This window comes from Quercus lobata, chromosome 2 (genome assembly GCF_001633185.2).
Source record: "Quercus lobata isolate SW786 chromosome 2, ValleyOak3.0 Primary Assembly, whole genome shotgun sequence".
Lineage (NCBI taxonomy): Eukaryota > Viridiplantae > Streptophyta > Magnoliopsida > Fagales > Fagaceae > Quercus > Quercus lobata.
The window spans coordinates 74836807-74850056 of record NC_044905.1 but is presented as its reverse complement, the minus strand read 5'-3'; the positions used below and the strand labels follow the sequence as shown (position 1 = coordinate 74850056).

At 32.8% G+C, this 13250-nt stretch overlaps 1 protein-coding gene across 2 annotated transcripts; it reads right to left on the bottom strand.

The window, feature by feature from the left end:
• Positions 1–1314: 1314 nt before the first annotated feature.
• On the bottom strand, positions 1315–3477 carry LOC115978263 (LOB domain-containing protein 25). 2 transcript variants are annotated; one of them, XM_031100286.1, is made up of 2 exons: positions 3149–3477; positions 1315–2182 (listed from the first exon to the last, which is right to left on the bottom strand). In XM_031100286.1, exon 2 carries the CDS (start codon positions 2167–2169, stop codon positions 1660–1662), a length of 510 nt encoding a protein of 169 aa, XP_030956146.1. In that variant the 5' UTR covers positions 2170–2182; positions 3149–3477; the 3' UTR covers positions 1315–1659. The 2 variants fall into 2 exon arrangements, with proteins under 2 accessions (XP_030956146.1, XP_030956147.1); XM_031100287.1 differs by having other exon boundaries at positions 3190–3477.
• Positions 3478–13250: the final 9773 nt, after the last annotated feature.

Here is a 13250-nt window from a genome sequence, read left to right as displayed (position 1 = left end):
AAATTAATAGAACTCTTTTTAAAAAATGAGATATTCCAATAATAAAAGCCTAATGGTTGCCTTTATACAAACTCAAAGGAAGAGGGGTTTTATTTCATGTTACATTTGAGAGGAGTGATATTTTGTAAAATTTTAGAGGAGGTTGGAATACTTTATCCTAAATAATACTATTATAAAGGGTAGAGGAAGTCAAAGGTTCAATATCCAATTATGATTCGCAGCAAGGGATTTTTGTGCCCTTATCACATGGGAGAACAATACTTGTATGGATCCTATATGGATAGGCATCTGTGTGACTTACTGCTTCAGACAATGACAATGTTATAATGAAAAACTTGAATTTTACGAGCAAAGATTACACATATTATGTATAGTTTTAAAATAAAATTTTAGAAAAGTCAACACATTTGCAGTGTCACTTTTTCTCTGTCCTTGAATATTGAAAATCATATACTGAGTTGAAGCAAGTTGTAAGGAGCCTGAAGATTTGATGTGCCAAAAGTTAAGAATCTCATTACAGTTTCCACCGGTTCACACTTAGGGCCTATGAATGAGCGTGGACAAAAAGGATAACCTATTAGTTGGATGAGATGTGTGTTTCCTTTTTCCCTTTCTATTGTCACTTGACAAATTATTTGCATTATAGCTGGTTAAGACTTAACTAGATTACAAATGTCCATTTATAGTCCATAGAGCATGTCTCTTAAAGATAATATAAGAAGTACATTTATGATTTGTTGCATAAGTAAGGTTTGAGGTGCATAATTTGCATCAGCTTCCTTAACTATAACTGTATACCAAGCTGATGTGTATGATGTAACTACTTGTGCTACCCTGTACATGATGTCATTGGAACATTAAGAAAGATTTTAGTTTCTTAGTTAAGATAATAATTTCATAAACCAATAAGATTTTAGAGGCCTACTGATGAATTACTGGTCCGATTATGCAGTGCCAAGTGCCATGGACCATTGAGCTATAAGTTTGGTGGTTAAATAAACTATGTAGGTTGGTGGCCTCAAAACTAAAGGGGATACTCAATCATTATCATAATCTACGGGCATACCATAGATATATAACTTGGGTCTTCAGAATTGTTTTGTTTATTAAAAGAAGTGATAATATAATCTTCTGAATCCAAAGGACAGCTATAACTGAGCTAAAGAAAAGGTTGGAACATATTCGAGAGAAACTACACATATAAAATATTTATAAAAAAAAAAAAAAAAAAAAAAAAAAGGTGTACCCAATGCACAAAATTTTTACTTATATGGGGTATGGGAGAGTTGATTGATAGGCAAGCTGATTACTGGACTTGAGTCATAACATATCACTTGGAAAGATAGGCAAAAAAGAAACAGAAAATTCCAATGTACATGCTCCAAATAATACTCAAGCAATGTACAAAATCAACCAAGCATAGATTACACCAAGAGCTTTACATAGAAATCTTCCCATATGCTACACCAAAAACTTGACTATGATAAGTTGCTAATTTCTCAATTATGAAAAGTTTAGTAGCATTCAGTAGTCGTACCCCATATTCTGTGTAGAGGGGTTTCACAACCTAGCATACCATGTTCCCTTTTCAATAGGAAAACTTAAATAGATGTCCTAAGATAGTCATAGGTACATAAGAATGACACAATCCATCTTACATTACATGTTACCTTCTCCCCCTCTCTCATTGCTGTCCTCACTAGGCTCATTATTCCATGGAGAATAATGATAATACATACCAGAGTTTTGACCAAAAGAGCCTCCTCCATGGCTCATATTCCTTCTTCCAAACTGGGATGATGTAGGCATTTCATTGGCATTGCATGCATAACGGATCAAGTCTGCATTTGTGGCATCCAATTCCTTCTGGAGCCTAATGACTTGCCTTTGAAGGACTGAGATGGCTCCAACACAACCATATACTGGATCTTTTATCCGTGCCTCGGCTTCATAGGCCAGAGAGTTTACAGCATCCTCTCTCTGATGAGGAGCGACTTCATTGAGAAGCTTACTAACATTGCTTGCACCAAATATTTTGTGAACATTGGCAAATTTTTGTGGCTCTTCAGGTGGAAAATATGGTGCAAAAATGCAATCTGGCATGCATTTTCTTCTTAAAAACTTACAGGCAGCACAGGGAGAATTGGAGTAGCTAGAAGAAGAGGCCATATAAATATTTCACCTGCAGCAAAAAATCACCCATCTGATCCATCAAGCAGTTTATTGCAAATTCACTTGAAATTGGAAGCCATATATAAGTTTTCATCTTGTTGTTTTTTATTTTATTTTTGTAATTTCCTTTTAAGGAATAACACTTTCACTTTTCATGTAAATTAAGAATTTTCCTTAAGAATTTATATTCTGACACGGTTGAACATGACAATACCTTTTCCTTTTTCCTGAATTTAACTTGGTGATTTTCTGGGACAACAGAACTAGGGTTAGTACCACGCTACCACTTGTCTATATATATAGGTACCTAAAAATCTACTGCTATCTTACTTTCAAAGTTATTTTACTTTTTGCCTGCTAAGCTGTTTTTCTTGAACATGAGTACTACTACTACTTTATGAACATTACATCTTGAATGTTGATAAACAGCCCCCCCCCCCCCCCCTCTCTCTCTCTCTCTCTCTCTCGCTTTTTATTTTTATTTTTCTGACAAACAAAAAAAAAGTAATTAATATGACACATGAAGACAAGGATGGTTTCCTGTGTTAGGATTCTCCTGAATTTGGTCAACAGTTCCTAAATTCATACAATATGCTTGTCCTTTGAATCTCTCTCTCTTTCTCTCTCTATGTGCTTGTACCTCCTTCACTTTAACCACCACCACAGATTTAAATTCCTGGATTTCATGGCAATTAGTTTACACCACCTAGCTACCACATGTGAATATCCCTTCTCTCTCTTGGGTTTCATTTTCTATCTTTTAATATAAGCCAATAGAGCATAGGAACTCAGTCATGTAATTTCAACCTTTTCCTTTTGTAAGAACTCTCTACCTATCAAATTCCATAAACCAAAACCCTGGATCAACTTCTATAACCCAAAAATTCAAGCAACATTCTATTTTAAAAGAAAGGAAAATTAATTATAAGAAAAATAATAATAGAGAGGCTGCACCTATATGTAGTTATGTACTTACCTTTTTGTGTTGATTTCTGTGGTCAGAAAGAATACTATTACCTTTTTTTTTCCTGCTGTCTGTGTAAACTCTTTCAAGATCTATTCTTTGATATTCCCAAGGAAAAAGATGTTGCTGCAGCCATTGGGAGAGATTAAAATTCCTTTGTTGGGTTTGTGTTCAAAGGAGGAAAACCCTAGTTTAGTTGCAGTTCAGATAGAAAGAGAGACTTGCAAATACATTGACAAAAGGTGATAATAAGAGAAAAAAAGGGAGGCAAAGAGCATTTTTCAGTGAGGAGGAACGGAAAGCAAAAGACAATAGCAATAAATGGGGCTACAAGAAAAGAAGGATGACTATGACACTGCCTTTATAATAATTATCAGACACTGTTCAGCTTAAGTTGAAACTTGAAACCTGTCCCAGTCACATTCATACATTAATACTCATATGTATATGTTACATATCTCTTTAAATACGAAATATGACATGTATATCGTGGTTTTTTATTTGAATTTTGAAATTCTCTATCACTCTAAAAGAGCATCTAGAAAAACATGTTCCTTTTCGGATACATAAGAGATACATAAAAGAATAAATTGTGACCAAAACCCTAGTAACACTAAGGTGTTCATGGCATATAGGGTGTACTCTCTAAAAGATTATAAACTTTGTTCCTACTAGTTTAATTTATTGCACCAAGATGCATACATATATCCAAGTATATCATTTGGCAAGTAATTGTATTGTTTCAAGATCAATATGCAACATGAATTTGTTGTTCTTTGCTGCATTGGAATAAGAAATCAAGTAAACCCAGTCAAGATCATAACCAAAGAGAAGAAACAAATCACGCTTTAAATCCTTCAACTTTTTCTATATGTGGCACTCAGTTCATGGTCTCTCTTATCTCTTTCTGGGGCACACTTTAGGGTTCATTTGTTTAAAGATGTGGTAGGAATAGGATACACACCTAGCCCTCTCTGAAATATTTTACTGTTTAGTTCAATTATTGAGTGCCAGTATCAGCAGGAAACTCCGAAAGGTTTACTATTAGCTTCCATTATTGAATTCAGTAATCAGCATGGACACAGTACATTGAATCATTTCAGTGTAGCTACAGACAAACGTGACTGAAATACAAGGACGGACACCAATTGAATAAGGTTGGGTCTTTCACATTTGCACTTCTCAACTAGCTCTGAACTCTGAAATATTTGATTGTCCCTTGTGACCCAAAAGCCACAACTTGAAATGTCATCAATAATTTCCATGATTTAACCTGAAGATCTGTGATTTGACGAGTATAGTGCTGATGAGATCACAATTCTTGATTGCAAAAGAATATTGCAGAAATCCCAACAACATTTGAATAAAAAATAAAGATGTACCAGCACTTATTTGTAACTCACTCACTAACAAAGTAAATGGGTATGGAAATTTTATGTAAAAAGTGAGGAATCTGTCGTGTTAATAGAAGTGTAAGATCATAGTGTACTCTTGAATGCTCATGTGAACACACTTAAGTCAAAGATTAAGTTTTGAGGTGAATTTTATTAACTTAATTAATAAAGTCTATTATTGTCAAATAAGAAATTTACCATAAAATCATGCTTACATCAAAAATAAAGGACAAAAATCAATTGTTGTCTAATAAAAAATCTAGGGTTTTAAACTTTGAACCTTTTTTATACAAAAAAAAAAAATCAATTAATATTCTAATCTAATGATAAAAATTCCTATTTACATAAAAAAATAAAAATAAAAACCATTTGAAGCTAAACTTTTTCCAAAAATAAACATTTGATATTTTAACATGATAGTAAAAGACAATTATCATAAAGTGACTTAACATAAGTTTAATTCTAATCAAATGTGTAGAAAGAAAACTTTTTAGTATCTTGCAAGTATATGTGCTTTAAAAAAACACGGCCCTAATCTAATTTGATCTTTCAGAAGGTCAAAAAGGCGTAAAAAAATACTTAAATACTAGAGGATTAAAGGTCGGTGGTTCCCTAGGACTTATTTGCTAAGAGGGTTTCCTAAAACTAGTTAGGTAAAATGCTTTCCACCTTTGATATTATAAAATTTAACCCCATTTCTCAAATCACAACCTCAAGTAAACTTTTTGTTATGAACAATATATATATATATATATATATATATACTAGTTTATGAAATACATATTTAGTTAAGACAATGTGTCGTTATATTCAGAATTTAGAATAGTAGCAATGAGCATATAATGATGAGATTTATTTTAGATCTCCTCATTAAGGTACATGAATCTACTTTTTGTAGTATTATCATATGTGGACGGCTATCTGCATCTCTATTTGTATTTTTATATATGCATGCTTAAACTTCTATTGTCTTATACAAAACATTATATGGAAAATCGATCAAATCATTAATAATTAGTACAAAGCTTCACTTTTTCTTTAAATTTATTAATATTTGTTGTTATCATAGCCTTTGGGCACCAAGAAATACAAGTGGAGAGATGATATGGGCACTTTCAGAAACAAGTTCTGTTCTCCTTGCTGCATGCCGACTTGGATTCTTTACACACTGTGAGGGTCAGATTGCAATGGGGGCATTGAGAAAAAAGTTGCAATAGAAATTTAAAAAGATTCTTTTTTTTTTCTGTGAATAAATTATGTTAAGTAAGTATGGCCCTAATGATGAGTGGCAATTATTGGATATGTAGAAGATATATTAATATATATCATGCTCAATACAATGTTATGTATTGAATTCTTGAAATATCAGTTAGTAGGACATGGTGAAACAAAGAATCTAGCTTCAGTACTCTTTTACTTTTGTAAAAAAGACTCAGATTTGACTCATCATATATAATATGGATTCCACCTGTAATCGCTAATGATTCACGGGATTGGTGTTTGCTATCAAAATAATTGTTAAATGATTAAATTCTTCATTTTCTAACAATTTAAACTCTTGAAATAACTAAAACTTTGTTATGGTATCAAAGTAGACAATTCGAATTTTAGATCTTGTATCCAAATTGGATTTCACCTCCTTTTAAAAAGTTAAAAATTCACCTCCACCAAATTTTTTAAAAATTCTAAAAAATATAATGATTTTATATGAGTGGTCCCAAAAATTTTAAAAACTATTAAGTATATAGATTTATGGCCCCAAATCCCAATTAAAATCTTTATATATCTACAAATAATATAAGTTATAAAAATATATAATTTTTTTATAAAAAAGCCTAAGTTTCTTTATAGTCTTTAATAGAGATATAATACTTTGTTGTGATATCCAATTACTTAAATTAATTTGAAATTTATAAAATTATAATAAATATATAGTTATCTAGAAAATTATCTCAAAAAATAATGGGAAAATTATTTTTTTCCTCCTTTCTCATAAAAAATAGTTACCTAAAAATAAGCTAATTAATAAGTACATCAAAAAAAATTTGTCAACTTTTTTTTTTTTTTGTGAAACAAAAAATTTTGTCAACTTGGTTCAAGTTATTTGTTGAAATTTAATATGTATATTTTTTTAGTACACATTACATTAGATTATAAATAGTTAATTTATACATTTTGTTATGTTTATAGTACTATTCATATAAAATAAATAAATATATACAAAGAAAAAAGAATACTATTAATCATCTCATTTTTTACTCGATCCCCTCAAAAGCCATATTTCTGACTTCATCATTGATTATTTAGAGCCGAAATGTAGGGTTAAAAAAAAAAAAAAAATGGGGGGGGGGGGGGGGTGGTTTACAAAAATGAAAAATGCAAACATTATCCCCTTTCACAGGGTTCTGGGTACTAACCAAAATAATGCTGACCACAATTAGTTAGATACAATGGACAACATTGAAAGGAATAGGTTGATTGACAAATTTGAGAGAGAAAAAAAAATGAAAAAGAAAAAAGAGAGAGATTCCAGGTAAAGTGTCCCATTTAATAATTTAGCCCTCATGTTTAAAAGGGGACATAAAAAGGCCACCCAATTGGCTATCACTTCGACCAGGAACTGTGGCTTCATAGGTTTGTGAATTGTTCAAATGGCTATTTGGATAGGCTTTCTCACATTCCATGCCTAGAATTGATCTTGTCGATGATACAATGTGCTTGCTCTGGGCTCAAAATAAATTTACCTCCTATAGCCTGCCTCTATTCCCCAACACCTGTCGACGATACAATGACCATTGCATGAAGTTTTAGGTTCTTCCTTCAATAACTCTAAAGCCAAGCCTTGTTGAGTGCTACCACTGAGTCTTGCCACTCTCTTGTCATTGATAATGAAATATGGTTCCAAAGTGCCTGTTGCTTTGATTATAGTTTAATTGGGACACTGCGGTTTTTTTCCTATATACGCAAACCTATCTTCTATATTATTATATTGTCCTCTCAATTTAAGCAATCTTCCTATTCCATGATTTATCAAACTAATCTTTATCTATCCACAGACACACACCTCAAAAGAAAACCAATCTTGGGGACCACCTACTATTCTAACCAAATTTAATTAAGTGATATTAGCTTTTTTTTTTCTTAGAAGAATTTTGTAAACTTTAATGATAAAACTTAGCCAACATCAGCTAGAATTGAAGCATTAAGGTGTAAAAGAACATTTTCTATTCATACCAACAAATCTGTGATATGAACAGCATATTTAGCAAATTTATGAGCTATAGAATTACAATATCCCTTAACATGAAAAACTAATATGACACTAACTACTTTTCTTTTTTTGAGAAGAATATGACACTAACTTGATTGCATGACTCGGGGCCTTGGGACATTTCAATATTTTATACTTATTAGACCAAGTGTCCCTATTCCATACGGCAAAATCAAGCACAAAAGAGATGAGTATGTTTCCCACCCGACAACTCAAAAGGGCCTATTTAGCTAAGTTATGGGCAACAAATTAGCCACGTATATATGAATTACAAACCATTCAAAAAAGGGATTCAAAATCATTTTGGTCTCATCGACAAACCAACGAAAAGAAGAAGTCGAATTCTGTTGGGGATGATGAATAACATTCAGAGCGTCGCCTCTACAAAATTACATGCTTTGTCTCATCCAGCCAATTAGTTTGTCTCATCACAATGTGAAAGTGGTATGTAGGGAAAAGAGTAGAGGAAAATAATCTTGATGCAAATTACACACTTAAATCATATACTTTAGGGATGGTTCCAAATAATTAATCCATATAGTTTTAAAAAGTTTGATTTTTTTTTTTTTTTTTTAGAGAATTAAAAGTTTGAAATTAAACTATGAATTTCTTTAGTTTCATACTGAACCTTAAAATTTTGAAAACGAAATGATTTAGACCTTCAATCAAATCCTCAGATCAAATTCAAAATATTTAAATTGAGATGATTTCATAATTCAGGGTTCAAGTTGAAAGTGAAACTAGAGAAATTAATAATTATAAAAGATTAATTTGTAACAATTTCAAACTTTTAAAATTATAAGATAGATTTAGAATATAATTGACTTAAAAAATTTTAGTATCTCTTACCCTACCAATCATTCCCATATATAATTGCTCCAATTTATATAGGTCCGATTTTCCTCATCTTTTTCTTTCTATATTGTACTTTAACGCCAAAATTTATGAAAAATTTTTACACACAGCATGACTAGCACATGCAACCACAAATTTACTCTACTGGAATATTATAATATTAAAATTTAATTTTGATAAATTAATTATATAATAAGATGGAAAATTAAATGGAAAAAGTGGGAGTTTCACTTGGTTAATGAATCTTAAGTGTAGAGTTAATGTCTTAGTAAAAAAATGAATCTCACATTGTTAACAAAGAATTCGTATTGTTAAATAATTAAGTTGTTGAGTAATTGAAAGAGAGAGAAAGGAAAGCAAATATTGGAAGCAAGATTTTTACATGATTCGGCTTAGAGACCTGCCTCCATATATAGGTTAAAGCAAAATGGATCTAGGCATCTAGCACACATGCATGAGAAGGTGAAAAGGAGGAAATTCTTGGGGCTCTTGTCTGCAGAGGGTTTCAATCTCCTCCTTTAAAGAAAATTAGATTTCCATTATTCATATATTCACCAAAATACTTTTTTTCTTATTTTTCTTCTTCGTTTTTTTTTTTTTTCCTTGTAATTTACTCTTCCATTATTATTTAGCAACAATTCAAGCTTCTTTTATTTTTATTTTTATTTTTTTAGAAACAAACATACGCACACCCACACAAAAGGGTGGATGGGATTTTAATTCAACGGCACACCACAAATTCTACTAAAAAACTATGAACTTCTAAAGGATAGTGAAGTAAGTTATACGTACACACAACAAACTCTTAAATAATATAGAACAATTACTTTCTTTTTTTTTCTTGAGAAACAAACACACAATAAACAAACTTATTTTATTTTAGACCCTATAAAATATGCCTTCAGCTTTCTCACCACTTGCTCTTCTTGTCTTGATAACCAGTATATATATCACTAGAAAACTATTTCTTCCCTATTTAAACCTTATCAATAAGTTTGGACCCCACTTGGTTTGTTGAGCAACATCATGTTGATTGTGTTGCCCAAGCCTTCTATCCATATTAGGCAATAAGCTAGCCTCCTATGTTCTTCCCTAAGGCTGGTCCGGAATTCAAAGATGGTTCCAAAGCTGTAGTTTTCTCAGTAGGTAATGGCACTTTGTGAGCTACCTTACCATCAAAGTTTCCCTCTTTCATTAAGTCCTTCACTTTGTGAAGCTTTCCAATGACTATCTTCCCAAGTTTGTAGCTGGACTTGCAATTCCTACAATTGCGACCTTCATCATGTACTTTACGGACCTCCTGATTCCCATCAATATTGATCAGTTTATTAACTTCTTTTTCACACTCTTCCACTCTTTTAAGCCACCCTTGTACTTGCTCCATTGGCTTCATTTGTTGTCCCTCAGCTACTTCTACTTGTTGTTTTACATCATTCCTCAACTCTAGCAATTTCTCCAACTGACTACTCAGCTCCTTAAGATTTTTTTCCAGATTAGCATAGCTTGCATGCCAAGCCATGCAGTTGAAGCAGCAACTGCCCAGGTCGATTGAGATTGAGAACAAATTACCCATATCTTAGTAAATATTTTGATGGAGAGAAACGAAAAGATAGTGACGAATATTTCTAGATAAAATATAATTTAGTGTAAAATCTAATGGAAGAAGATAGGAAAATTAATACAAAGTGAATGGTGCGCTCTATGAGTTAAGGTACAAAAAAGGCTACTATGGAAGAGTGAAAATGCTTAATTTAGAAAGTGGTAGGTGGTGGCTCTATGCATATAGACGAATTATCTTACAAAATTTATAATGGAGGATTTGAAACTGTTACAAAGTTGATGGTGGTGGCTTACAACCAAGCTGAAAGAAGAAGAATTCTTCAAGCACCACATCTTACAGAGTGTACGTCTTTCAAAATGGGATTCCATGCTTGACCTATGTTAGTGTGTTGTGTCCAAAAGGGTATCACTTTGTCATGACCATCCATTAATTTCATCGCCTGCGGTGCCCTACAAGGTTTTGTTCTGGTCATCGCTCATGACTCATGTCTAACCCTTTTTTTATAAACATGAAATTATTAATTTCATAAATGTAATTTTTTTTAATAATTCGATAATTAATATGAAAATGGAGATTTAAACTCTGAATGTCACAGACATACCAAAATGTGTCAACCAATAAAACTACAAGGCTCTTAACTTCATGGATGTAATTAGATTATTTGTATAATTGTATTTATATCAGCAATCGGTTCTATAATTTTAATTTTTTTTAATTTAAGTAATTAAGAAAAAGGAGAAGAGTAAATAAAATTATTATAGGTGTTGTGGGGACACAGTTTGGAGCCCAAGCCCGCACTTCATGAAGTCTTGGTCCAAAAAAACCCAACACAATGAATTTTGTAGAGTATGGATCAAAGAACTAGGTTTAGATAAGTTAAGTAGAGGCTTGCATGGGATTAAGAAATACACAGACAAGAACAAAAGCTATTATGATGAAATAACCTCCGATCTGAGGAGACTTGGAATTTAATTTATGAATACAGATCACTACATTAGGGTTCTTTGCATGCTACAGTATTCTCCCCTCTTTTTTCTCGTCCCTCCCTCATGGTGGGCTTCTCTACATTATATAGACTCTTCCTCATCATCTGAGCTTTACACTTGTTAATCATCTGAACCCCCACTTGGGCACTCATCCCATCAGACACCCCTTTCAGTCCTTTATGAGCTGCGGTAGCCAGGATAACACTGTTCAGGAGTCTTCTCCACATTAATGCGGTCAGAAAAGTAGCTGCAGTATATTTAATGTGGTGGGGGCAACTTTTACTGTGCACGGCGCAACTTCTTTTTCAGGTCGGCTATCTCTCGCTGCATGACCTGATAGTTGTTTCGCCTTTGAGATATGCGACTGCCTACTTGGGAGTGGATTTTCTTGGTGTGGACCTGATCCTGGTGTGGACCTGATCCTGTCATGCTCAACCGTCGCATTCACTAACACCCAAGTTCTCCCCACAGACGGCACCAATTGTGGGGACACAGTTTGGAGCCCAAGCCCGCACTTCATGAAGTCTTGGTCCAAAAAAACCCAACACAATGAATTTTGTAGAATATGGGTCAAAGAACTAGGTTTAGATAAGTTAAGCAGAGGCTTGCATGGGATTAAGGAACACACAGACAAGAACAAAAGCTATTATGATGAAATAACCTCCGGTCCGAGGAGACTTGGAATTTAATTTATGAATACAGACGAGGGAGGGACAAGAAAAAAGAGGGGAGAATACTGTAGCATGCAAAAGAACCCTAATGTAGTGATCTGTATTCATAAATTAAATTCCAAGTCTCCTCAGACCGGAGGTTATTTCATCATAATAGCTTTTGTTCTTGTCTGTGTGTTCTTTAATCCCATGCAAGCCTCTGCTTAACTTATTTAAACCTAGTTCTTTGACCCATACTCTACAAAATTCATTGTGTTGGGTTTTTTTGGACCAAGATTTCATGAAGTGCGGGCTTGGGCTCCAAACTGTGTCCCCACAGGTGTAAATCCAAGTCTATCCCAAATCTAAAAGGGAGTAGTCTAACTTTAATTTCAAGATAGCTTGGGCACTTATGAACTCAACATCCAACTTCCTCCAAAGAAAGTTCAGCTGTCATGCTTCTTATAGTTCTTAATATTTATGTGGTATAATTATAGCTTTACAGGTTGACAAGTCAAGCCAAACAAAAATCAGTCGTAGTGGGCATTTTGTGCTATACTTTAATTGTTAAAAAACATTTTTCTACAAAATTGTTGAAGCATGAATTTTGTACGGTCAATCCAATCCAAATACCTGTAAAATGGAGAGAAAGGATTAGCCCAAGAATGAAAAACGATATATTTTGTGGTGTTCTTCTCACCCTAATATCATTCTCTCATCTTCTCAAATTAAATAGAGACCCTAGTTTTTTTTTTTTTTTTTTGAGGAAGAAATAGAGACCCTAGTTGATTTGGGTATAAATTTTCATTTTGGATTACGTGAGATAGTCCATAAATAATAGTTTGGAACTCAGAGACCTTAACTCGAAGTCTTGAAATTGAGGTGAATTATCTAAAAAAGTCTTGAAAATGAGATAAGTCTTGGTATCAATATTGCTTATTATAGATATAGGAAACTGGATGCAATCGAATATAAGATTAGATTCATGGATGCCATTCCCTTCAATAAATGATCACCAAAATAATTTAAACCTATATTCTTTGTCTAGATGGGGAACTAAACAGTACGAATATGAGCATTGAAGATAATGTGCCATCACCTTAACTGATGATGCTATCTTCAACGATGTAGTCCGCAAGTATTTATCCATCTCTCGTTCTCAAGTCATTTTCTTTTGGGGAATAGAGTAATAATTTAGTAGTATATATAAAGATATTTGGTGAACGTTTGGATAGGGCTGAAAAGTGTTTTCAGCTGTGTTGTGTGTTTTTCAGTGTCATGTGCACTATTTACGGGACCCACAAATACTTTATTTAATTAAAAAAAAAATTAAAATTGGGTCTCACAGTACTATTCACACATTTAAAAATTATTTTGTTACAGTATTTTCAGTTTTC

Excerpts from the sequence above, each read along its gene's own strand:
- LOC115978263 (XM_031100286.1), bottom strand. The coding sequence starts at position 2,169 with ATGGCCTCTTCTTCTAGCTACTCCAATTCTCCCTGTGCTGCCTGTAAG.